Source organism: Peromyscus eremicus, chromosome 15, assembly GCF_949786415.1.
Source record: "Peromyscus eremicus chromosome 15, PerEre_H2_v1, whole genome shotgun sequence".
Taxonomy (NCBI): Eukaryota; Metazoa; Chordata; class Mammalia; order Rodentia; family Cricetidae; genus Peromyscus; species Peromyscus eremicus.
This window is the reverse complement of record NC_081431.1, coordinates 16,835,109-16,861,431: the sequence shown is the minus strand read 5'-3', so window position 1 is coordinate 16,861,431 and position 26,323 is coordinate 16,835,109. Positions and strand designations below refer to the sequence as shown.

At 47.0% G+C, this 26,323-nt stretch overlaps 1 protein-coding gene across 1 annotated transcript in view; it reads left to right on the top strand.

Annotated features, from left to right (window-relative positions):
• Kif26b (kinesin family member 26B) overlaps positions 1 to 26,323 on the top strand; it is a 171,583-nt gene that overhangs the window by 73,192 nt on the left and 72,068 nt on the right. Inside the window, exon 2 of the mRNA XM_059281043.1 lies at positions 2,484 to 2,667. Coding sequence (XP_059137026.1) covers positions 2,484 to 2,667 — 184 coding nt within the window. The remainder of the gene's footprint in view (positions 1 to 2,483; positions 2,668 to 26,323) is intronic.

The window sequence follows — 26,323 nt, the reverse complement described above, 5'->3', positions numbered from 1 at the left end:
CAAAGGGAGCAGTGTGTGGTGGATGAGATAGGAAACATGGGAATCTGAGGCGGTGAGAGGGTCTTGGGTCTAGTTTAAGTTATAGGGGATAAAATTTGCGGTGGATAGTTGTGTTGTGTGAGACAAGGTCTGGGTGCCTGAGGAGCGGCCTGTTTTATTCTGAAACGTGCCTAAGAGCTGCACAGAAGATGATAAGCCCTTTAGTCTTAGGGATGGCAAGTTAGTGATGTTTATTGAATACTCAAGTGAGAATGCTGAAGAGGCGTTTGGATAAATAAATAGGGAGCTTGGGGCTAAGCTGGACAGAACACTCGAGGAGTCACAGGCTGAGGATGTGATCTTCAAAGCCAACACCAATGATTGTACAGAAATAGGGACTGCAAACCCTATGAAAAGGACACTGGAAGAGAATGTGCAGCACGAATCTTAAAAGGTCTTATTAATAATAAAAAAAACCCCAGGAGCCAGGTATTGGGGTGATCATTGAAAGATCAGAGAAACAGAACAAGCCATGTTCAATCTCACCTTGCCAATTCCTCAGCTGATCTTGTTTCCTTAGACTGAAGGCCTCTGAGTCCTCATCTTAATGGATCTCAACTGAACTGCCGCTTAAAAGCCTAAAAGCTTAAAAAGACCTCTAGTTCCTGGTCCTCATGCCTTATATACCTTTCTGCTTCCTGCCATCACTTCCTGAGATTAAAGGCATGTGTCACCATGCCTGGCTGTTTCCAGTGTGGCTTTGAACTCACAGAGATCTGGATGGATCTCTGCTTCCCAAGTGATAGGACTAAAGGTGTGTATGCCACCATTTTCTGGCCTCTATGTCTATCTGGTGGCTGTTGTGTTCTCTGACCCCAGATAAGTTTATTAGGATGCACAATATATTGGGGGACACAAGAGTGGAGTGTTCTGGAAGCTTGAGGGGCAAGGAGGAAGGATGCATGCATTCTTAGCTCTGACAGGTCCAGGTAGGGGCTGAGAGCATGGCAGCCATCATGCAGTTATGGGTAACTATCTGAGCAGTTTCAGAGGGTTGGGGACAGATGCCTAACAAATGAGCTTGCAGAGAATGCAAGGAGGGGGCTTGGATGAGGGGTTGACAGGTGGTGCTTGCTGGGAATTTGGCTCAAATGAGTGAGGACAACACCACAGCTAGCTGCAGAATTGTCACATGAGCTTTAGTTTTCTAAAAGAGACAAAGAGCAGAGTTCTTGTGTGCTGCATGGGTGGATCTAGTAGAGAGTAGAGGTGGGGCATGTGGGAGGGACACCTGCATGTCATCCTCGTGTGGCCTTTAGTTGCAAGGAAGCCTGCTTCTCTAACTTGTGGGTCACATGAGATGGGTATGCATGGTAGAGACACAACCTCTTCTAAGCTGTTCCTTGGCACCAGCCCTGCCCCAGGTGATGGTGGCCAGTGAGTGGCCACAGCCATAGCCAGTCTTTTCTCCATTCTGAAAAGAATTCTTGATATAAGCGAGTATGCACCACCTTTCAGTGCCCCCCCCCCCCGACACACACACACACGAAGAATTAAAGGCCAGCCAGGACTATATAGTAAGACTGTCTTCTCCCCCTACCCCCATCAAAACCACATATATACCTATATATTTATATAGAAAGATATGGTGCAATACACCAAGAATTAATTTAGAAACAAGTCTAATAGGGTGTATGCAATGTCTTTGTCTCACACCATGTTTGCCTTGTTTATATCTTTTCTATATCCTAAGCGTTACAGTGCACTTGAATGATGGAAGATGTGGTGTGAAAAGCCAGTGTTATTAATGATGCTGGCAACCACACCTTCCCACTTGTCCCCATCTGTACCCTTCTGTGCCACTTTGTTACCTTGACCCCTCATACCTGCCCATAAATAGCATTTTGTACTTAAAAACCACCCTACACAAGAGTCCATTATCCAGCCGAGGAGATGGTAGTCTTGTGCCCTGCACCTCACTGTAGTGGATATTTCTGGCTCTCCATTTCTCACACCAATATGCTTTCTGTCTCTCCAGTCACTGGGTGTCGGATTTTGCTTCCACAGTCAGAGCATGCCCCAATTGGTCACTACCAGGTTCTTCATCAGACTGGCTTGGGTTTTACAAGGTGTAAAAGTTATACGGTTTTTCACAGTTGGGCTTACACCAGAAAAATTGGGGGCCGGGGTTGATTAATGGAATAGGTGCTGTGTATCCTCCAAAGATGGCCTGTTTCATTCATGCTCGGACTGAGTGTTGTGGAGAACAAACAAGTCTTTGTAACTTGTGATCTTAGAGCTGTGTGATCTTATAGCTCCTTCCTCCTGTCTTGATGATTACACAGCTTATTAATTAAGTTCCCCATGCTGTAGCAAAGGGCTACAGGGCACCAAGAATGGAGACAGAAGGGATCATTAAAGGGGATCTTTTAGAGAAAGGGGAGAAGTAGCCAGCCCAATGCTTCCGACTGCAGCGTCATCTCCTCCTTATTGTCCCTGCGCAGAGCTGCCCAGAAGTTAAATCTGTCCTCCAAGAAGAAGAAACACCGGCCTTCGACGCCGTCTGCTGCAGAGGCTCCCCTCTTTGCTACCAGCTTCAGCGGGATCCTGCAGACCTCGCCTCCCCCGGCCCCGCCCTGTCTCCTGAGGGCTGTCAACAAGGTGAAGGACACTCCTGGCATGGGCAAGGTAGGTGCCAGCTGCTGCCTCTGCCGTCGGTTCTGTGGGTGGGGCTCGGGGCAGGCTGGGAAAGAAGAGAGCAACTACGAGCTCTCGTTAGCTAAAATGAGGAGGTGCCAGGGATGAAAAGAGACACATGAAGTCGGTTTGGAGGTAGCAGTGTTCGCGCTTTCTGCAAGTTTATTCACGCAGGGTCAACCCCTGACTGAAAGTAATCCTAGAAAGGCCTAGAAATAAACAACAAAGAAGCTCAGAATAACTTTTGCTGTTGTACTTTGTTATAATTAGATCTTCCTGGTGTTCTTCTCTTACTGCGTCTGATGGTTTAATGGAAGTTCATGTGGGGAAATGACACAGATCTGTGAGGTCTGTTCATTTCTGCCGTTCATAGACTGTCTTGGCAACTAGAGAGACCATCACGTTTTCTTTGGCCACACAAATTGCATCGTACATTAAATTGGGGATCTGATTTGATTTGGGTGGGGAGGGAAACAGCTTTGCGTTGTTGAGCAGGACCACAGCCATTTCAAAAACAGAGAGACACAAAAGCAGAGCCCCAGGGGAACAAGACCAAGACACTCCGTAAATTCCCCATGGCTCTCTGAGTCTTTCTCCCCTTCAAAGAAGTGGTGACTTCTGCTCCTGAACCAGGCCACCGGTGTGAGTTCTGGGGAGTGTTTCAGCCTTGAAATTCCAGCCAAGAAGTGCAGTTTGGAGTTGTCACAAGGACTTAGAAAGACACAAGGGAAGTCTGTTACAAGATGCTGCCAGGCCACATATACGATAACTTTATTTCTGAATGTCAGCTCTTAACTCTTTCTCTCCCAAGACAAACGTCTGGGTGAAGTAGTTTACAACTTAATCTTCAGTGGGAAAATAAGCTGGGACTTTCGAAAACATGGAGCTGGAGAGATACAGTGATTCTGTTCATTATTTCCTTCAGAGTACAGATGTACACAGAATTTGGGACCTCACTTTGGCCTTGGGTTTTGTTTCAGAAACTAGCTGGTCATGCTAAGAAAGCTAAGCCACACTGTGGAGACTGTGATTTTACTAATTCTGGTCCTTTTGACACCAAAATTTGATTGTGCCCCAGTTTATGGTCTCCAGATGACCATGGTCCCTACAGAATGACCCTGCATCCTGTGCCCAATCTCCCTCATTCTTTTCTTCCTGTTTCTCCTCTTTCCAGTGTGCACCCCCAGTACCACCAACCCACTGGGAAGCCCTTACTTCATGATGCTCTTCCCTAAAGCGAAATTGATTTTAAAATGAGGTTAGATAGAGCAATGGTCACTGTACTAGAAAGCATCCAGTTCTGGAATTTTCCATGGTGTTTCTTGGTAGACAAGTGTCAACTGAGAAATTTTCCAGGTCCAGAGGTAAAGACAGACTTTAGGCAACAGTCTGTGGGGGCTTCTCCATCCTTATAGCATGTGGAAGCCAGCGGAGAAAGCAGAATGCTCTAGAATGTTTCTTTCAGATTGGGCTTCGAGGGCGAAAACCACTGAGAAAGGGCCATAGTGTCTACACTGGAGGCATGGTGGCTCTGGGATGAACTACTAAGAGCTGTGGGTCTGAGTGACCACAGGGTTTTCCTTCTTTAATTGTGATAAGTGCACACAGTGTAAGGTGACCCACCACAGACATATTTAAGTGTGCAAGGACATTTAGTTTGTTAATGTGTTGGGACTGGAATGTCAGAGATATGCCACGGGGACAAGATGAAAGCCTGCTGACACCCCCTTTTTGCTCTTGCTTCTAATTAACAGCCTACTCTTCCTTGACTATGAACATTTACATGGCATCTCTTAGGAAAGGTGCCAGATGCTTGGCCATCCCAGGGTGATCAGACATTCCACCCTGGACCTATCTAGGACATGTACAGTAGAACCTACCAGACATGTTGCCTTCATCTCTCACTCTGGCATGACAGAGTCTATGTGGATGTTTCTTCAGGTGGGACTAGGCCTAAGCCTTCTGTCTAAGGCCTCCTGTGCCTTTTGTCCACAACCCTAAAGTACTCCCTGTAATTCCAAGATCCAAGACAGAGCACTAATTCTGGGCCCAAAGCAGTAGAGAGCGTTCTTGTAGCCAGCAGTGACCAAGCACTGTAGCGAAACAGTGTGGATGTTCAAGAGCATGGGGACAATCTGGATTTCACTGGTTGTACCATCTACGTGTAAGGGTGTCCAATGTGCATCATCCCTGGTAGTATAGTTAGCAAATCATACATTTAGCATTTGATATTAAGGATCATATCCATCTTGCCCATTTGCAATTCAGAAATGCAACCAAAGACCTGAGTTTGCCATGGAAATGTTGTGGGCCTCAGCCTGTGAGTCACGAGAGGGACGGTGTGGCTTCTGTCTGATCAGTGGCCATTCGGCACCAGAGCTTCCCTCCTCTTGTGCTGACTCCTGGGGAACAGTTGCGGGGAGGAAGTCACAGTTGGAGGAACTATGTCCTCTGAGAGGTAGTGCTAGTAATATACTCGATGCTAAAACCACAGTGAGCCTCTCTTCCCAGATACCCCTTTACATTTTAATATCTCAAAGAAATACAGTTGAGTTTAACATAGAGCGTAAATAATTGATGCTACTTATATGTTTGAAGTAGATGAACTTGGTTGAATTGCCTAAAACCACTGTGTATTCTAAGCCTTGATCTTTGGCCTTTGGGATGCCATATTAGGATCTTCAGCTTTCAGAACAGCTCCTGGCACATAGCAAGTGTTTCCTGTGCACCTACTGTGTGGGTCAGGTGCTTCAGTGATGGGCAGAAAGGAGTGCCTGTCCTCGTAGCATTTAACACCTTGTGCCTTCTTCCAGGCAATCCAAGGATGGCACTGATTCAAGCCAATAGGGAGGACCCTGACTCAAGGGGAAGTCAGAATTACTGACTTAACATGACTGAATGTACACAGGACTAACTACCATTAACCGGCTTTGTAAAGACATTCTTAATGGTCAGATACAAGTGATTAGTGGATCAAAGCAGCTTAGCTTCCATTTATATTTCATTGATTTGGCTTATATGTAAATGATACTTGTAATCTGTTTGAAAATGGTTTCTTGTCTCATAAGTCAGTTAACGCTCTCCGTGAAAATCTGTTTGCACAATTAATTAGCAGGCATGTTTAAGGTTCATTTGTTAGTATGTCACGGTGTAATGGCAGAGCTCTTCATGTGGGGTTGCAAGGTCCCAGAGAAAAGTCTGTTATCTGTGCAACTCTTTGGGTTTTCTGGCTCTGTAGACACATTTAAGGACAAGGACAGCAATGGCTGCTGTCCTTCTGGGTCGGTGACAGTCCACCTGGAGTTCAGTTGGTTCTTCCCTTCCCAGGTGACTGGCTGAAGGGAGATGAGGCATGGGGGGAAGATGAGCTTTCTTTTCCCTCACAACCCCCAGGAGTGTCTCAAAAAAGTGACAGTCCGTGGCTAATGCCTAGCATGTCCCCATCCCCCAATACATTTTTGCAAATATTGTGCAGTGAATTCCAGAAGCAAGGGAAGGGTTTGAAAGGATTACAAAGCACACATAAGGGGGAATTGTGGGAAATAGCCAGGTACAGATGGGGCTGGGGAAGCCAGGGCCTTACCCTGCTGGACTCACTCAGCAAGTGGCTGTAGAGACATCCCATCTTCTGGGTTCCGCAGTAGGACCACTGATGGAGACAGGGCATGGGAAAGGAAGGTAATGGCCATCTCAGCATAGGCACTATGACAGCCTCAGCCTCCATGCACATGTCCGCTCTGAATACTGTGTCCTCCTGTGTCCACTAGCCTAGTTTGGTAGGAGACAGGCTGTATGGGGTTCATTAAGGTTGAACGCCCATTGCTACTCATGGCCACTCGGCTGTCAGCCTGCAGGGCCTGTCTCACTGAGAGTCTTCCTCTCTGAGCAGGGCTACCCAAACCCTGGCAATTTGGTGGAGGTGTGGAACTATGACATTCCTAGGGCAGCAAAGGCTGGAGCCCGTATTCTGTTCTCCACCATCCAAACCCAGTGACGCTTTATTCTGACCTCTGATGATATACCCCCCCCACACACACACACACGGCTTATGTCACCAGGTCCTGTGTTGTCTCTGTTTAGTTTCAGCTCTAAGCTTTTCTTTGTTTTGTGTGTAAACTAACAGCATAGAAAGGAAAGAACCGCCGTTGAGTGTGTTTGTTAGAACTCTGGTCCTGTGTGCATTTATTGACATCTTCAGGGCAGAAGTCCTTCAAGTACTAAATCTTTGTGACACTCTATGGAAGGGACAATTCCTGTCCGGTGGACGTTCTGATTGCAATGAGAAGATAGCTATAAGATATATTTAAATTAAAGGAAGACTTTCTCAAAGGTACTAATGTAGCTATGATTCATTTATTTAACAAGGGAAAATGGCAAGCGCAGCTTTGGGAAGTGATTTCAGGTCATATCAAGGAGAAAAATCTCCTGCCTTCCAGCCTGAGAAGGTCCAGGTCATTTAAACACATGCAAATTGTCCCATTCCTCATTACCATGCCCACCCTTCCCCCATCCTAAAGCTTTTATCAGGGAGAAGGGCGAAGATTTGAGCCCGTCTTTAAAATTCATTTCAAGTACATATGAAATGAAAAATTCAGATAGGATGGAGAATTCTGGCTCCCAGCAGTCACTCGCCGCCACTACTCCATCTTAAATACGGATGACAGGAAGAGTGTATCGCTCCTATTTTTGGTGTACTGTGAGGAAAACGAAGAGGTAGCTTGGCTGCATCAGTAATGCACATCCATCACTATGGCTCTCCTGATAGCTTTGTAAATTAAATTGTTAGCTCTTCCGGGAAATAAACCCAGGTGACCTTCCACTCCCTAGCTGTAATTATGCTTTTCCGTGTTAAGTTGATTTTGGTTGCTTCAGCCGAATACACAGAGTCATGACTGGCTGGGTGGGGATATTTTTCCCCTCATTCTCTCTGCCTCTATTTGTTTGACCCTTTCTCCAGCCCATCTCCGGAGGAAGGAGATGTGGAAAAGTTGTTCTGATCCTTTAACCTTTGCAGGATTTTTTTCTGACGTGGATTTGGGCTTCCACCCAGCTCTAGGATGCGCCGACCTCTGGGCTGCACAGGTGCGGTGTCGCTGAGCCCTGGTAGAAGCCCAGAGTCCAGGAACTCTCTTTCGGGGAACACATAAGACCCAAACCCTAGGATCTTTTCTCTAGAGTAGCCATGCTACTCTTTACATCCCAGCGTTCCTCATTCTTGCGAAGGGGAGGAGACCTCTTAGGGGGATGCTCTCCCTTAAAGGCCACTAGAGAGAAAAGGCAGAATGTCATGTGTGAAGTAAGTGTGGGGTGGTGTGTATTCTTCCTCAGTAATGTGCTGCCTTTAATTATGCTGCTGGGGTTGTATGGGTGTCATTTTCTGTCATTTTCTGTATCTCTTTATTGGGGGGCTAGAAGGGATAGGCAGCACCTTCCATTGAATTCTGATAGACAGACGTATCTACATATGAAGACCTTATTTTCTGGTCTCAGGAGCTCAGGGCTGCTGAGGAGGAGTGGCTTAGGACTCTGTCGCCTTCTCTCCCAGCCTTCCTTCTGTAGCTGACCTGATGCATGAAGGGAAAGAGAATCCTGCAGCCAATTTCTTCCTGGAGATTCACTCCACTTTCTGTACAGCTTTTCAGGCAAGGAAACTGGGTCTTCTGAAAAGTCCCAGGGATGTGAAGACCTCCGGGCATTCATCCTTCCCAAGAGATGAGTGTGGGCGAGCCAGAATTTGGATTCTGTGTTTCCAGTGAAAGCTTTTTTACATCTTCCTTCAGGAAGTTGTAAGCTTCTTGGGAGAAAAACTGCATGGAAAGGCTCTACATAATTCCCTTTAGTGCTGTGAAGTCCTGGGTGGATGCTGAGCACTATGTGGGGTCCACCCTAAAGGGGAGCTGAGGGGATGCTGCAGAAACGCTGAGAACTTGGCAATGAAAATGCTGTGTCCTTGGCCACGCCCACTTCTCTAGGCATGCGTTGTCCTGGAGGAGTTAGGTCAGAAAGGTGACAGTGCCCAAGGCTGGCACCCCATCAAATAACACACACTGTTCACATTCATGCTATTCATAAAAGCCGCTTCTCTGACCCTGTACGTTTGTATAGTGCGTAAGGAAACTAAGACACAGGAAGGGGAAGCGATCTGAGTACTCGTCTGTGGGGAGAAGACTCGGGTTGATGCTTCAGAATGAAAACTGTGAATCAGAGTTTGAATTCCAAGGAAGACTATCTTTATCTGCTCCCCCCACCCTGTTACTTTTCACCTCAGATCTCCTAGCTCTGTGTGTGTGTGTGTGTGTGAGGAGGAGGAGGATTTTATAAACGGACTTTTGAAAAGCTAGCCGCTTTTCCTGTTACTGGGGATGGTCACGGAGCTTCTTGGAATACCTGTAATTCCCAATTAGCACTGTGGCTTGTGGGATAAAAACATGAGACAACATGAGGAATTCTCTCTGGAATAAATGTCACTGTTTCAATTAACCAAAGGGCACTCTTAGATGGATTATAAAGCCAGGACAGGAATTTTTATCAGTCTTGGTCCAAAACCCACCTTTTATCAACCTGAGGACAATTAGACGTCACTGATGTCAAGAGAATAGCAGCTCTGTTTGGAGCTCACATTTCCAGTGTCTTATTTTCCAACATCTTTCCCTCACTGGTGGCTGAAGTTAATCTTCGTTTGCTGTAATTATCACATCCAACTGTGATTGATAGCCAGGTTTTAGTAAAGAAATAAGAAGTCCAACACTGCATGTATTGGCAAGTTTGTCTTGGTGCCTAACCACTGGTGGATGCTGTCCTTGCCTGTTGCTGATTGGCATCAAATGGAAATATTTTCAGGCCTTCCTAATGCTTCAGTGAACTAAAATGTATCATTAGGGATGTGAAATGGCTGGGATGCATTCTTAAAAGCAAAATACATCTTCTTCAGATTGTTTTAAATAGTTGCTGAAATGAAAATCCCATCTCTGCTCAGAGCCGCGTTAACCCTGTGTGTCCTTCCCCGTGGCTTTGAGCCTTAGCTCTGTTCGCCAATCTGTAATGATGACTTCTAAACGTGAACCGCGGTTGTATTTGGCCATCCAGATAAAGCATCCACATGCAGTGATATTCAGGAGCATTTTGGAAGGGCTAAGCACAAATTTCTGTCGAAGCTGCTTTCCTGTTCCCTTGGTTATCTGTGTTCCATGCCACAACCGGCAATTCAGAAAGCAGTGTTGCCATGTGGAGCTCAGGGGAATTCTCTTTACCAACACTGACTATTAGCTGGACTGGAAACACAGGGCTAGCTAATTGGAAGGGTGTTTTTGCTTTTTGTTTTGTTTTGTTGCTGGAACCAGGAATGGTAAAATCAATGTCCATTTCTTAACTGAGAGCTGGTTGTGGCTTCAGCTTTCCTTGTCCAGAGTGTGAAATGAGAGCGTTGTACTGTACAAGGACTGCTCCTGTGCCTTGAATGTGGCTGGCCCCTGGGCCATTGTGACTCATTACTAGGGCCTCCCAGCGAAAGTTCACCACCACCCCGAGCAGTGGCACCTGCGTTACATTTTGGACTCTCGCCATACTTTGCAACCCCCCCCCCCCCACACACACACAACTGTCACAAGATAGCAGCTAAGGCTGGCTGTGGGTGAGGAGCAGAGAAGTGAGTTTAGCTCCGCAGATAGAGGAGTTGGTACTGATGGCAGAATGGGCACCAGTGGAGGAAGTACCATTGGGGAACTTGCATAGGGGAAGGGTCGTTTGGTCCCATGGAGATTTCGGTGTTGAAAACACTGCACCAGTGGCCATAGACAAGTTAAAATCTCGACATCTGTTTAAAGGAGAGAGAGAGAGAGAGAGAGAGAGAGAGAGAGAGAGAGAGAGAGAGAGAGAGAGAGAACAGGAAGTGAAGCCAGGTTATGAACCCTCAAAGTCCACCCCCAGTGACCTACTTCCTCCAGCAAGGATCTGTCTCCTGAAGGTTCTGTAGATTTCCCAAACAATGCCACTAACAGGGGACCAAGCATTCAAAACACATGAGCTTATTGAGGCCATTTCTGACTAAACTAAAACACAGTCTATGGAAACACTTCCGGGAGGGGAACATTTCTAGGGTCTTCATGTCTGTCCTCAGTCTACCCTTGGCCCACATTTCTCCCATCATGCGTCACAGGGCCCTCTGGGTCTCAACCCACCTGCTTCCCCAGATATGATCAGGTGTTCATTTTCTGGGTCGTCTCATTTCTCTCTCTGACTGGCCCGCTCTTTTCTGCTTTGGTCCGTGTATTACCACTATGTTTTGTTTGTATGTTTGTTTGTTTGTCGTGCTGCAAGGGTGTGGGCCATTTCCAGTGAGTGTTTGGGCCATCTTGACACCAACAGCCCTCACTTCAAAGGAACAAAAGAGATGGTTTATTCTGGAGCCAAGTAAGAGTGGCCCAGGTCAGGAAATGTAATTTCAGGTTCCCTAGATACCATGTTCCAACATGGCAACAATTCCATGAAATTTCCATAGGAACAGAATAAAGAAAATCATGAATCAGGACACTTTCCAAATGCATTGGTGAGTACGTAAGGTAGATGAGTCACAGGGAAGCAGAGGGATCTCAGCTATAGGCCTCAGATGCTGTCTGATGGTGTCCTCAGCCTTTTGGCTGGTGGAAACTAGGATCCTGTTTATATATTCCGAAGAATTCACCTAATGGTCACAGAGATGTCACATGCGGAAAAGGGCAGTAAATGACCGTGAAGAGGACTAAAGATGGCCCGAGAGAATTTGGCTCTGGACTTGCAACATTCCACCGTCTCTGCCTCACTGAAGTTCTGATCTGTCAGTCGGCCTTCGCAGTCACACCTTCCCAGGGATTCTCGTTCACAGCTAGCTCCTTACCGTTTCTTGGTTGACTGATGTTTCTTCTGTGTCCCCGAGAATGATTATCTGTACACCAGCTGCATGTTAGCCCTATGCTTGGCAGTGCCATGTTCTGGATAGTCTGTTCCCTAAAGGGTCACAGGCTAGAAACGTTGTCCCCAGTCTTCCCGTGTTGAGAGCTGATGGACTGGTGAGGAGGCGAGGCTTCTTGAGAGATAATGAGGGACATGAGCTGTCACTTCAGGAAGAGATCGACAGAGTTCTCTTGGAACCTCATTTGGGCCCTGGAAAGTGAGCTATCATTTTTTTATTAAAAAGGGAAGCATGGACCTCAAATCTATCTGGCTTCCTATTTGGCTGTATAACCTCTCCTTCTAGGCTCCCAGGAGACACCTGCCATGGTGTGGTGTAGCCAGGAGTCCTCAGACTCAAGGCAGTGTTGGTGCCATCATCAAACAAAACTCATTTTCTTTATAAAGTGCCCAGCCTCAGATATTTTATAGCAACAGAAAGCAAACCAACAAGGGAGATAGAACTTCCAAAATTAAAACATATTAAATATAGAGCACAGCAGTCACATGTGATAATTTCCTCTGCTTTTGCCTATATAAACCCGCCCCCTAGCCATTCTCTACTCAAGACCCACCCATCATCCATCCATCCCTTCCTCCATCCATCTGTCTGTCTGTCTATCCATCATTCATTCACTCACCCACAGTTTTGTATTTCTTATTTTCTGAGTGTCAAATTATTTTCAAGGACACTCAAATAAATTAATTTTTCTCTGCTTCCTTACAGAGCCCAGACATTGCTATTCTAAAGAGTTAGAAAATCATCCTTTAGGTAGACAACTCAAACTAAAAATACCTATTATTGTTATCACCACTCTGCCTTATCGTGGCAGAAAAGACTGGAATTTATGCAGGATAATTGGCTTCCTGGCGTGTTTTCTGCCGTGTTCCTTTTTACTGAGGACAGCATAGTATTCCTGCAGCTGCTCGTCACATTGTGGTGACAGCCGGTCACGCAGCAGTCAGGGAAGGCATGCCTTCACTCTGTCGCTAACACTCACTTCCATATGCCACCCGCACACGGTGTCCTGCAGTTAGTGTGTGTGAGGGAGTCACAGTGGCATGTAAACAATTTTGTTCATACAGGAGCTTCAAAGAGCACGCAGACGTCCCTTGCTTCAGGCATAACTCCTCTGAGATGACTCTATGAGGGGTTGAGACTTTGAGGGGCTTCGTTCAAGGCCAGATCCTAGCCCCCTTCTCTTCTTGCCTTTCATCTCCACAGCACCTGTGCGTTCTCCATTCTTCTCTGACTGCCGAGGGGGAAACTTCATGCATTTTGAAATTCCGGTGTTTTCTAGTCTTTCTTGAGTTGGGTTTGTTAGTAGAGGATGTCTCCAAGGGATAGGTGAGACCTTAAAGTTGTCTTGAGTAGTGGGTGTCCTATGAGGTAGCAGAGATGAGTCTGGGGAATGAAAAGTGGGACTACATCAGTTAGAACTCTCCTTAGTTTTAAGCCACAGAAAACCTGTCTAGTCCTGTGAATGATTGGAGGGCCACTGTGGCAGTGGCAGGCCAGGAACACCTGGATTTAGGCTCTGTGCGTCTTTACACATTGTGACATCTTTCGTCACTCCTGACAGCTGTCCCCAACAACTGTTGGCAGTTCTGAGATACGCCACTCTGCAGCCCACCAGCAGGCTCCTGTCCTTTCTGACGCAAACCTTAGCAGTGATGTCCCAAGAGAGGGCTCAGCTCAGAGTGGATGAAGTGGGTGTCTGGCTGAAGGCGCCACCCTGGAGAAGGCTGGGTAGATATGCATGAGTCAGTCGAGGTAGGCAGTTTGCAGGAAGCATTCAAAAACGTCAGGAACGAAAGTCCTAAACAGGTGTGAGGTCAGTGTGCCTCGAACTCAGGCGAGACCCATCCTAAAGCCTGAGCCAAAGTAAAGGAGAGTCATTTACACAGCCAGTGCCAAGCATCTACTGTATACATTTGTGCATGCGGAGCGGGTGCACCTGCATGCATGTGTGTGTGGAGGTCAGAGGTCAACCTTGTGTTTCCTCAGAAACTGTCCACCCTGGCTTTTGAGACAAAGGCTCTCCCTGGCCTGGAGCTCACCCATTCCACTGGGCTGGCTGGCCAGTGAGCCCCAGGTTCCTCTTGTCTCTGCTTCTCCAGCACTAAGATGACAAGCTCGTGCCTCCATGGCTAGCTTTTGACACCATTGCTGGGGATCAAACTTACATCCTAGCTTGGGTATCACCACCCTCCCTCTACCTAAAGAAGTTTCCCACAAGTCCCTGCGGTCTCTTGCTGACCCATAATACCCCACGCTGAACTTCAACAGCCTTTCTTTTACTACCTTGAATTTGTCCTCATTCCCAAGAGGCTGAGCGTTCCTTGACCTTAGGCATTATTAAGGGCTGTGCTGTGTCCCCAATCTCTCCCAACACATGGAAAGGTGCTGAGCAAACATTTACTCATTCAGACTTGGTGGCAGTACACGGAGCCACCATGTGATCATTGTCCTGCCTTTCTCCTCTGAACATTCCCTTGAAGTCACTTCTGTATCCCAGTTTACTTGACGAGCTACGTAATGCTCGAGAAAGCCATCCATTTGCACTTCCATAGGGGATGCTCCCTGCACCAAGTGTCGCTCATCTGAACCCTCACCCCAGCCTTGGAAAGTAGTGGTAAGAGATAAAGGTTGGTGAGTGTGTCTTTCCGGGCAATTTACCATTTGAGGGCAGAGAATCTCAAATCCTCTAAAGGAGGCAGAGTTCCATGCTGATGGACACGGAACCTCTTCCCTGAAGTCATACTCACCGGATGTCTCCACATGCTTCCTCTATATCCCTGCTCATAGTGCTGAACTTAAATTGGAAGGAATTCTGCTCTTCCTGCCAAATTCTAATTTTGTTACAAGGAGTCACAAGGGTTTTGATTTGTTCTTGGGTTGGTCTATATTTCCCTTCAATTGTATTTTCAACATTTTACTTCAGATAGGAAGTCTTAATTGCAATTAGACTTTCCTTTGGGGCTGCCAGCCCCAAATAATGATATGGAGACATTATTAATTATGAAAGATCACCTTTAGCTTAGGCTTGTTCCACTAGCTCTTATAACCTAAATTAACCCATATTTTTATTAATCTACATTCTACCACTTGGATTTTACCTCTCTCCCATTTTGTGTCTGACTCATTCCTCTTCTTGATGGCATCTCTCTGGCATCTAGATCCTTCTTCTCTTTCTCTCTCCCCAAAATCCTGCCTATCTCTCCTGCCTAGGAATTGACCATTTAGCTTTTTATTACAGCCATACATTTCACAGTGTACAAACATTCCACAACACTTAATACCATATTGGATGCTACATACAGACAGGCAGACAGGCCCCTTTGTGCCTTCTACCTTTAACAATTCTCATCTGCCTCCCCAGCATCTGTAGGCCTGAAAAAGGCTGCTTATGTCACATGTCACCTGCCATTCCTCTTCTTTGTCCCACCCTAGTGCTGTGCATGTGACCCCCACCCCCAGCCCAGCTCATGAGTTGTCCATGAAAAGGGCTTTAACTATTCACCGCTTTTATTTATTCCTTGGAAAACACAGGTGCACATTCAGCTCAGTGTATTGAGGATCTGCTATTTACAAGGGCATTGCTCCTCCTTGGAAAGAGACCCATTGCCCCTGGACATATAGAGGTCCTGCCTTTAAAGACTGTTAGGAGAGGAGAGACACTTGCTAAGCCATACTTAGATATTGCCCCCAATGACTCCTGTGAATAAGACCTTAGCTGTGATATTGCTTTATTTTAATTCTGCCATTCTGTTTGGAGGGTTGTCTTAAAGTTTAGAGGTTGCAGGATGTTAATCTTAGGGTTCTCTGCCCCTAAGTGTGTTACAAAAGCAGAGAGGAAGCATCTCATTCACTCTGTGGGGGTTCTCAGGTACCCTGTAAGCTCCTGAAGAAGTGTAAGTATAAGCCCATCAGGCCATCAGCCTTCACCCTCTGGGACCATCTTACTGTGGCTGTGTGACAGGTGGTCACACCTGCTATCAGCTGCACCCTCTTTCCTGAGGACAGCCTTCCGTCCAGTCCCGGCTGTCATCACCCATCAGTCCCTACCCCTGCAGTGTTTCCCCTAGACTCTGGTGCCCACAGCAGCCAGTTGCTAGTGCCCTGGAGACTGCCATGTGCCTGGAGAAGAGAAGCTTGGACTCCGTGCTTACCTTCTAAGCCGTAGCTCCTAAGGACAGTCGTGTGGAGGCTGTATCCTTCTAGCCTTAGGAGACACCTGTGTGTCAGCAGCCAGTGTGGACTCTGGAAGTGGGTGGTCTCCACCCCTCTGGGAGAAGAAAAAAAATGCCTTAGAGCCAGGGTGAGCGCTGCCTGGAAGGTATTTCACCAGGGGCCCTGAGGAGTGGCAGCCTTTGCAGGTTAGAGGTGGCCGTTGTCAAGATGGGCAGTAGGCAAACAGGGGGCTGTGCTGAACCCCAGCAGTTCAACGCTGCTTCCAACTCGATCTTGGCTTGTTCACAATGAAAACACAATGTGGGCAGGAATTGACAGTAAGTGGGTGGGCGGAAGAGGGGAGGGGGACATTTGGGGAACAGCCTGGGCAGCTGCAGATACAGAGGGAAGCCATTTGGTGTGTGTAGTCCTCCTGTCCCCTGTAGCTAGAGTTTTCCTGCCTGGCCCACAGTCAGGGCAAATCTCTCTCACCTGTCAGTCCCACAGCCTCTCAGACCTGACCAAGTAAACACAGAGACTTATATTGGTTACAAACTGTATGGCCATGGCAGGCTTCTTGCTAACTGTTCTTACAGCCTAAAATAATCCATTTCCATTAATTTATACCTTGCCACTTGGCTCGTGGCTTACCGGCATCTTCACATGCTGTTTGTCACGGTGGCGGCTGGCAGTGTCTCTCTGACTCAGCCTTCCACTTCCCAGCTTTATTCTCCTCCTTGTCCCGCCTACACTTCCTGCCTAGCCAATGGCCAATCAGTGTTTTATTTATCGACTAATTAGCAACACATTTGCCATATAGAACATCCCACAGCAGTCCCCCGTGAAGAGCCAGCCTGAAGGGCCAAGGCGTCAGCACACAGAAGCCAGGGTGTGAATATTCTCACTAAGGGGCCATATTGGTTTGCTCAGTGAAGAGAGCCTCAGCTATTACCTTAACTCTGACTCAGCATTGGGATTTGAATCCCTGTTGGTGAAGGTACAACCTATTTCTTGTGCAGTAGAGACGATAACTAATGCTACTGTAGTCCTGGGAGCTGAGCACACTTCAAAGTGTGTTACAAACAGCAGTCCATTTACATACACAACACATTTATATATATACCTGCTCATTTACATGTATGGAAATTTTATATATCAGTTCATTTATATATATAATATAGTAATATACCAGCTTGTTTACATACATGATACATTTGCATACATCAGCTCATTTACATACACAATACATTTACTTGTGTCAGCTGACTTACATACATTTACACACTAATTCATCTCATTTCTATACATCAGTGATTTTACACACACAGCACATTTACATGCACCAACTTATTTATATATGTATTCTTTTCATACCAACCATTTACATACATAATACAGCTATACTAACATCCCATTTGCATACACTAACTCATTCTATATAGTATGTTTATATACATCAGAGAGTCTACCTATAAAAACATATCTACATGTATCAACATATTACATATGCATGTCTCTACACACCAGTCATTTACATACACAACTATACAACTCCCTGATTTGTGTGCGTAAGACATTTCTATACAATCACTTATTTCTACACACAGAATGCAGTTACATATGCCAACTCATTTACATGCATAATACTTTTATTCACCAACACATTTCCATACATACTACATTTATATACATTGGATCCTTTTGCATATACATTTGCATGCCATAACTCATTGGGATCATTTCTCTTAGAGATGAGAGTCCTACGCCTGTTTGCTGCTCATGCTGCCTCTGTTGATTGGACTCAGGTCCTTTGTATACTTGTACACATCATAACAAGCACAGCGTGTGAAAGCATATCTGGTTTACTAGTCATTTCGCCAGCAGCCTGATCCCCACAGATTCCTGCCAGCAGCAGGCTTGTCCTGAGGGTTCCCCAGCCCTCTGCAGCTCACCCTCCTACTGTAGAGGCTTTGCAGAACTGTGTCTGTCTCCCTAGGCAACTATCCATCACCGTTGTTTTTTTTTTTTTTTTTTTTTTTTTTTTTTTTTTTTTTTTTTTTTTGCCTAGATGGTGTAAGTCTACAGTCGTTGCTTAGGCTAAGACTTTCTCTCTGAATTGGCTCTGGTCAGGTTTAAAGCACTTCTCTATGCCAAGTGCCCACCTCCAACAACAAAGTCCAAGAGCTTCTTCCACAGCCTGCAGACGGTGTGCTGGGGACGAGAGACACTAGGAGAAGGAGAAAGGACAGGAATCCTTAGCTAGCTCAAGGGTGTCGGTGTAATTTACTTATAACTATATTTACTGTGGAAAACGGACTCTTCAAAAAGCAAAACCTCGTGACAAAAGGGGCAGTTGTTAGGTTAGACCCTTTCCAGAGGAGGAGCCTCACATCTCTTCCTGGGAGTCTCAGGGATGATTTAGCAATGATCTGATGGGTGACTCTACTATGTTGGTCTGTTTCCACTCCAGGTTCGGGCCTTGGGTCCTGACTATCTGTTCTGATTTTTATACACGATGTGGTCCCCACGGTGTGTTGGCCATGCCCCTTCTGTATAACAGTTTCACAATAGACCTGTTTGCATGTGACCACCCCTTCCTATGCCTTCCTTACCTGTCAGGCCCTCTATCCTAGGGGTTCCTCTAGAGCAGTGGTGACCCCCAACCATAAAATTATTTTCATTCCTACTTTATAACTGTAATTTTGCTACTGTTATGAATTGTAATGTAATATCTAATATGCAGAATATCTGATATGTGATCCCCAAAAGGGTCACAACCCACAGGTCAAGAAGCACTGCCCTAGAGAATATATAGAATGAACCACTCTTCTCTCCCTCCCAGACTGTATGTACTGTTGTGTTGTCTTGACATTGTCGGTCCAGGTCCTCCACAGCACAGAGGACTCCTCATGAGAATTTGAAGTTGTCACCATCGAATCTTTGCCTCCTGTCACTCTCTCTGTCCCCATGCTCCAGCACAGGTCCTGGCTCTTAAGAACATGTTCATTCCAGGCATGGCTTTGATGTCATCAGTACATGATTCTGCAATGCCTGTGTGAAAGGCAGAACTCCACAGTTGATGCCTGTTAGCTTCTCTTCTGAAGACATCCTCAAGGTCCAATCTTGAACCTGACTGTGTTCCTTCCTCTGTCAGGCCATAGACAGCCACACTTCCATGCTTTCTCTCCCTCTCAGCTGGAGAGAGCTAATGAAGTCCTGAGTGAATGTGTGCTGACATGAGCGCCACCATGTCAGGGAGCCACATGCCTCAGAACTATGGGAATGGCGAAGTCTTCCCAGGAGGAGGCCCAGAAGGATGGCAAAGCCTAGTGTGAGTGTTGACAGTGTGTGCAGGAAATGCCCAACATAGCTTTCTCCCCATGGTTGTTTACAGTCTAAAGACTGTGCTCCTACAGAGACTGTTCCTAAACCTTAGCTAAACCTACCTCCCTGTTCAGCTGTATAAATAACTGCCTCCTTGGTTATCTGTATGCAATAGCCCTGCTTCCTGTTCACCTATGTATAATAAATACACTGAGCTTCCAGGCTGTGGCTGTGGCTTCTCCATCAGAGAGCCCAGAAGATACAATCTCAGCTCTTTCTATGTCCACATGTCCATGTTTCTATCATTTCTTCATTCCTTTGCCATCCCAGGTAGGTTGATCCCTGAGCCATGAAGGATGAAGCAGTCAGCACAGCCATATCCAATCTCTGCTCCCTTTTCTAAAACCTAAAGTGATGTTTCACTTGACTACTGGACTATGGTTCCCAAGTGAACAGGTCCTATGAGCTCTTGACTACTGAACTATGGTTCCTAGGTGAACAGGTCCTGTGGGCTCTTGACAGCTGGACTTTGGTTCCCAGGTGAACAGGTCCTAATGGGTTCTGCACAGTCCGTTCTGTAGTGCCAGTCAGGCTTCATTTTCCAGTATACCTCCCTGCTCAAAATGCTTCTTCCTCTGCATCATGGCTACATGGAAGCCTCATGTTCCCTAACTATACCGCTGTCTTCAGTGACCGAGTAATTGCATTTCTTCCTTCAGCTAACCTCTCCCTTCCTGGTTGACCAGTTCTCTCTGGACAGAATGTCCTCGTCTTCTGTTCCGATCTGTGCCAGACCTATGTTCCGGCCCTCTCCTTCTGCACTGAGCCCTTCTCCAGAGCACAGTAGTGCTACAGCATGGTTCTGGACAAACTTCCCTTCCTTCCTCTTTCCCACAGTAGGAACACGGCGGTGTCAGCCATTGAACCGCTTTGAGTTACTCTACGCAGCAACTCCAAAGGATAAGAAAAGGGCTAAATGAACTGAGCTCCTTTTCATGAAGCATATGCAAAGTACCTTTCCCCACAGACACCTAAACTCCGTGTGTGTATGTGTTCCGTCTCACCATGGCAAATGTCCCAGTCCCTGGAATGTTCTGCTCTCCAGAATGATGTAAGGGAAGAAAGGTAAATTCCCATAGTTTTTAGAGTTTGATATGACAAAGTCTAATAGCAGTTCAGGGATTGCCATCATAAATGCTGTGGCTGTGGGTGGGTCCCCGAGTACAATGAGCTCTGTGTAGGCCCTGAGAGGTTGGCTGGTCCCAGTTGCTTGTGTAGTATATGCTCACACTCAGGCCAGAAAGTAAGTTGTAACAGTGCTCTGCCAGACGTTATTCATTTTTTGAAGTAGAACTGTATGAACCAAAGGAGAGCCTTTCCTTGGCAAGAACCCCAGTGGCAAAGAGTCTCGGGAGCCAAGACTGTCTTCCTCAGCAAAATGTCTACACGTCCTTGCAGTGGGGAAAGCCATCAACCCTCCCCTGGTCCATTAGTTCTGCCGCTCTTAGTAGTGATGTGCTAAACAGCTGTGGATAGGGGGGTGGGATTGAATGGGGGTTCTGTCCTCAGTGTCTCCTGTGGGATTTGTGTGTGTATGCACATGTTCACATTCGTGTGGGTGCATACATGTGTGTGAGCATAGAGGCCAGAGGTTAATATCAGGTATCTTCCTTAGTCACATCTTCCCCACGCCCCCCTTTTTTGAGGCAGGGCCTTTCACTGAACCAATTTGGCTAGACTAGGTGGCCAGAAAGCCCCGGGGATCTGCGTGTCCCTGCCTCCCAACCTCTGGGATTCCAGATGTGCACAGCCACACCCAGCTTTTTACGTGGATCCTGGGGATCCTGACTCAGGTCCTTGAGTACTTTACCTGCCAATCCATCCCTTCACCCCTACCCATGACTTTACCACACCCCACACTGCTTCTGTTGTGGACTGACAAGAGGTCCACCCAGTTGAGAAAAGTTATTTGGTTCCTAGATAGAGGAGCCGAAAAGCCGGACTTCCAGACAGACCCAGCCTCTTGTCCCAGCACTACTACTGTTCCTTCCCACCATCTCACAGTTCCCTGTGGACTGGCTTTTCTAGACAGGTGTGTGTCCATTGGCTTTGACCTTGCTCTTCTTAGGCCAGCTGACTGCTTCATTTAGTCAGAGTGGCTGGCCCTTCAGTGAGGTTTAGAAAGCCACACAGTCACTCAGAAAAGGAGTTTCCACACCAGCTCCCGGGTGCAGAGAAGTCTATTCCGAGACCTCCCGTCTTTCACAGACACAGTCTGTGCTGCACAGAGGTCACCATGCATCTGCAGTGTATTGACACAGATTCTTCTGTGAGCCTGTAGTTCACACGCTGTGAGGACATTCGCCCTTCTCTGCCCTTGAGAGAAACAGAAAAATGATTTCCTGGTGAGAAATCAGGCACCTGTAAGAAGAGCCAGACTTTCAAAGAGGCTCGCGCCACTGTCAGAGGGGCTAATCATCCAAATGACAGACACGCATGGCTGGCTTCCATCTTTGTGCCACCTTGCTTGAGACCAGATGAGCAGGCTGTCAGCCCCGCAATGGGGAATTCTGTTAGAACAACATCCGCAGGGAATAGCTTTATCCGCTGAGGATGACAAGGGAGGCCCATGCACACGAAGCCGGAATTGCATGGCTGTGCTTCACAGGTACTGCAAGACCGAGGACTAGAGTATCTGCTCTGGGAGGCAGGGGAGACTCCTCCGTCACCCTGGGGTGGTGGCCCCTGGACGGGACTTATTTACCTCTTGTCACCTGACCTGGCTTCAGCAGTTATGAGCTCAGGAGGTAGAGGAGGTAGATGATGATTTCACATTTCAGACCCTGAGTGATTCATCGTTTGGCTCTTAACTCTCCAGGGGGGATAGAGATGCCACCGTACCAGGGCTGGTTGGTTGGTGGAGTGATCCTGCCAGCAGGGCCTGAGCTCACTTGCATTGTTCCTGGGCTGTTCTCAGGCACACATGCCTATACTGCTGGCACTGCCGCCATCACCTCCCACTGGGCCACCCGACTCTGCCCTGATGCCTCCTTGTTACTGGTCATAGACCATGTGGGAATGTTGCCATGGCATCTGTCTAGAAGCCCTTGAAGTATTCATGCTCAGCCATAACCATAGAGACAGAAAATAGAATAGGTTCCCAAGGCTTTGGGGGAGAGGCATCGTGAGTCACTCTCGGAGGCATGGAGTTTCTTTTGGGGCTGATGGGAATATTATGGAAGCTACATTGTAGTGATGGTTGTACATTTAAATATACCAAAACAAGCATATTTAAGTACACACATGTGTGTACACACACACACACACACACACACACACACACACACACACACACACTGATTTGAGGCTTGGGAGGTGGTTTGATTGGTAAAGTACTGACTGCACAAGAGGACTTGAGTTCAGATCCCCAGAATCCATGTGAAAAATGCTGGGCATGGTGGCATTTACCTGTGTCTATCGGATAGTTCCAGGCCAGTGAGAGACCATGGCTCAGAGTAAATAGACAAAACAAAAAGTAGATTGCCCCTGAAGAAAGGCACCCAAGATTGTCCTCTGGCCTCCACACACACATGTGCCCCTGCACACACACCAACACACACACACACACACACACACACACACACACACACACACACTTTATTTAAAGTGGGAAATTCCATGTTGTGTAAGCTTTGTCTCAAAAAAATTACAAGTAAACTGAAAATGAAGACCTAACTATGCAGTCCCTATTTCCTGAGGGGAATCGACCCAGCATTTTTTTCCTTGCTCCTTACATGTTAATTCCCGAGTTCATCTCAAGAGACAAGGCTTGCCATATAAGCACATTGTTTCTTTCTATGTAGTATGACCCATGAAACCCCCATCCGGACAAGGACAACTGAGTCACCAGGCCTCCACACAGCTCAAATGCCCGTCTCTGTTGGGAAGCACCCTTGCTAGATAAGAACCAGAAAGTGGGTCCCACTGTTCCTGCCACCTTCTCAGAACACTCGGATTCTGTGGCGTGAATTCCTTTATAAATATACACATCGACAGAGTTCTTGACATCCTGCCCAGACCTGAGGAGGAACAAAACCTTTCTGACTGAAATGGAACACACACGGAATAGGAAACAGGAACAAGAAAGAAACGGCAAGAACTCGTGAGAAATGAAGGACTCACCCCACCATGGCCCTGACAGTATGTGCAGGATTCTTGGACTCCACCGCACCATGGTCCCTGATGGTATGTGCAGGATGCTTGGACTCCACTCCACTATGGCCCCTGACGGTATGTGCAGGATGCTTGTACTCCACCCCACCATGGCCCTGACGGTATGTGCAGGATGCTTAGGTGCAAGTTTAACCTAAAGTACAATATTGATTAAATTATGCATCAAAGCCTAAAGGTTTGCCTGAGCTGCAATATTTCTTAAATGAATGGATGAAGATTAGTCTCCCACTAGAAATCAGTTCCTTCTGGTTACCTCACTGCTCAGTTTGCTCTGTAGGGTTGGGTCCCCTCGCTCCTTTTGATATTGGCCATTGGCCGGGGGGGGGGGGGGACACAGCACTTCGATGTGTCCTTTGGGGAAATGAAGGTTGACCAGTAAATGTAACTTTGACCAGTTTTAAATCAGACCTCATTCAATTCAAATAAGTACCCAAACAAGGAGGGTGAGGGCTTGCAAATGGCCCCAGAGCTGCCCCAGAAGGAACCCATGTCACCCCCATTTATGCTAGGTCTGGTATCTCCCCTGTAAGGTTCTGGATTTCACTGGAGGTTGGAGTTCACTTGTCCCTCTTGTTTGTGATGAAGTCATTGGGTCTCATTTCTTCAGACTCTGTTTGCAAAGGCCGAAGAGGCACCACCTTCTGTGACCAGCACAGGGTGACAGGGAGCCAGGGTGGCTTTCCCTACATTCTACATGTTGTCACCCAGGTGGCAGCTCAGTGGGGCACCTCTGCCCGCACAGTAGCTCCTGGTTGTCATGGATCCTGGTGAGAACTGGTCACCCGCTGTCCACCTCGAAGCCTGCACTCTGTGTATGGCCAGCTAAGAGGGTCCCCTGGGGTTCCCCAGGCTTCCCATGTTCTGGACAGCTGAATCTTCTGTAGGGTTGGGGAAGGGTTCCTGTATCCAGATCTTCCAGAGACCCATTTCCTACCGAATCACCACCATTTTCTGTTTGGCACATGGTTTAGACAAAGAGGATTTTTGTATGTATCACTTCCCACCAGACTCTCTTAAGCGGAATCCCGGGATTTAGATCCTGGGGTTGTTTTTCTGCCCATTAAATGAGCACCTTGCTGGACACCTTGTTAACACAGTGCAGTTCCTCGTGCCTTTCTTACCTGAGGGACAGCCTGAGCCATCGGAACGGAACATTCTCTTCCTGTTAGCATGAGTGACTGTGATGCCATTTATATGCTTCGGAAAAATTAATTTTTGCTTCTCAGAATCATGAGTGATATGTGAGTCGCATCATCCAGGCTTAATGTAAGATTATATACTTTCCCAAATGCTTCATCTACATTTCAGAACCTAGTCTCTGAAATGGTGTTTAATGATAGAATTTCAAGCTTTCATTTTCGCATACGAGAAAGCTGAGATTCCAAGCAGGGCTATTCAATGATGGCACTGCTAGTGTTCTGAGCCAGGTAACTGTGTGACTGGGTGGGGGGTGCGGAGTGGGTTGGGTGCTTGGGATCTTAGGGAATACTCAGCAGCATGTCTAATGTCTGCTCTCCAGAAGCCAGTAGGACCCTCCATGTTGGGATCAAAGGCATCCCCTGACATTGTCATGTGTCCTCTAATACTGCTAGGGCAGAGGGAAAGGTCACAGGACAGGCCACAGCAACATCGCATGGCCTCTATGCGTGATTTGTATCATGATGTGCTTTGGAACCTTGTGACACGTGTGTCCAGGATGAACAGATTTAGGGAAGAAAATACAAGGGTCTGAGGAAGCTGACCACCTCCATGTCAGCTCCAGGGCAAAAGCTCCACCTGCCTCGTGGATATCAGCTCCCTGAATTCAACTGTCTCGTGGGAAGTCTTGACCCGAAGCTGAAGTACAGCCAATACCTAGTTTATGCAAAGATCCTTCTGTATGTCTCCTCTCGGTCACCAGTTTAGAGGTCACATAAGGCCACTGAGTATGAGGAACCATGCAGTGCCCGACCCACTGTCCTTTCTAATGGACCAGGACAAGCAGAGTTAGCAGGGATTTCAGAGCAGAGACTTCAAGAGGTGAAAGCCAAGCCAGACTCTGGGGCCAGGTGTGAACCCGTGGCTCCAGGTGGGGAGGCTGCTGTAACGTTTCTCTGCAGACCTGTCCAGGGCTGTGTGAGCGGCACTACTGGCCTGGTCCTGTTTAACTCTCTGGGTCTTTTGTCCCAATGACCCTAGCCCTGCTGAAGCAAACTGAACTTTTATACCACGTTACTTCGGGTGGGAAAAAGAAGCTCTGAGTGGAAAACCTGCACTGAGAGGAAAAGAGTTGCCGGTTGTGTTAGCAGAAACTGGTTCCACTCTAATAAATCACTGCTTTAGAAGGAGCTCCGTCCAAACCTTTTCTGCCCTGCTTCCTTTTTATAGTTCTTTGAATGAACAATATCGTCTGTGTTTCTGACTTTTATTTCTTTCCCAGCCAACTGGTTATAATCCACAGGGGGAAAACAAATTAGATTGATTCACTGCCATTGGCCCATGGATCACAATGCCCCATTTTCTACCTGGTTGGAGAAGAACATTCTAGAACCTTTGCACAAAATACATAAGTGAAAGATTAATTAATTGAATAAATACTGTCTCTTTACCTCTACAGTTGGAAAGTTGTAGGGGGTAGGGAGAAAGCATCACTTGGGGCCAGGAGGAATCTTGACATTCACTAACAAGAGTCTGAGGTGACCCCTTCTGTGAGCTGGTCCTGTCAGAGAATGGCCACAGCTGAGGGAAGAGGCTGGATCATTTGATGAAAAAATGGGGTTTCCACACCGTCTGCTCCCATGGTAACTGGAGCCTCACACATACACCCTCATTTCTCCCCCGCCATGCTTTTCTAGCTGAGGGTCTGGGAATAAAATCGGTGTCAGCCTTTAGTCACTGTCCCCGGCCCCCAAGCAATTCTCTGAGCACAGCTGCTAATAATGAGAAAGAGCTCTGACAGGCTGAACAGGGTTTCACACTTCCCACCCTGTGCTCCGTAACCCACGTAACCCA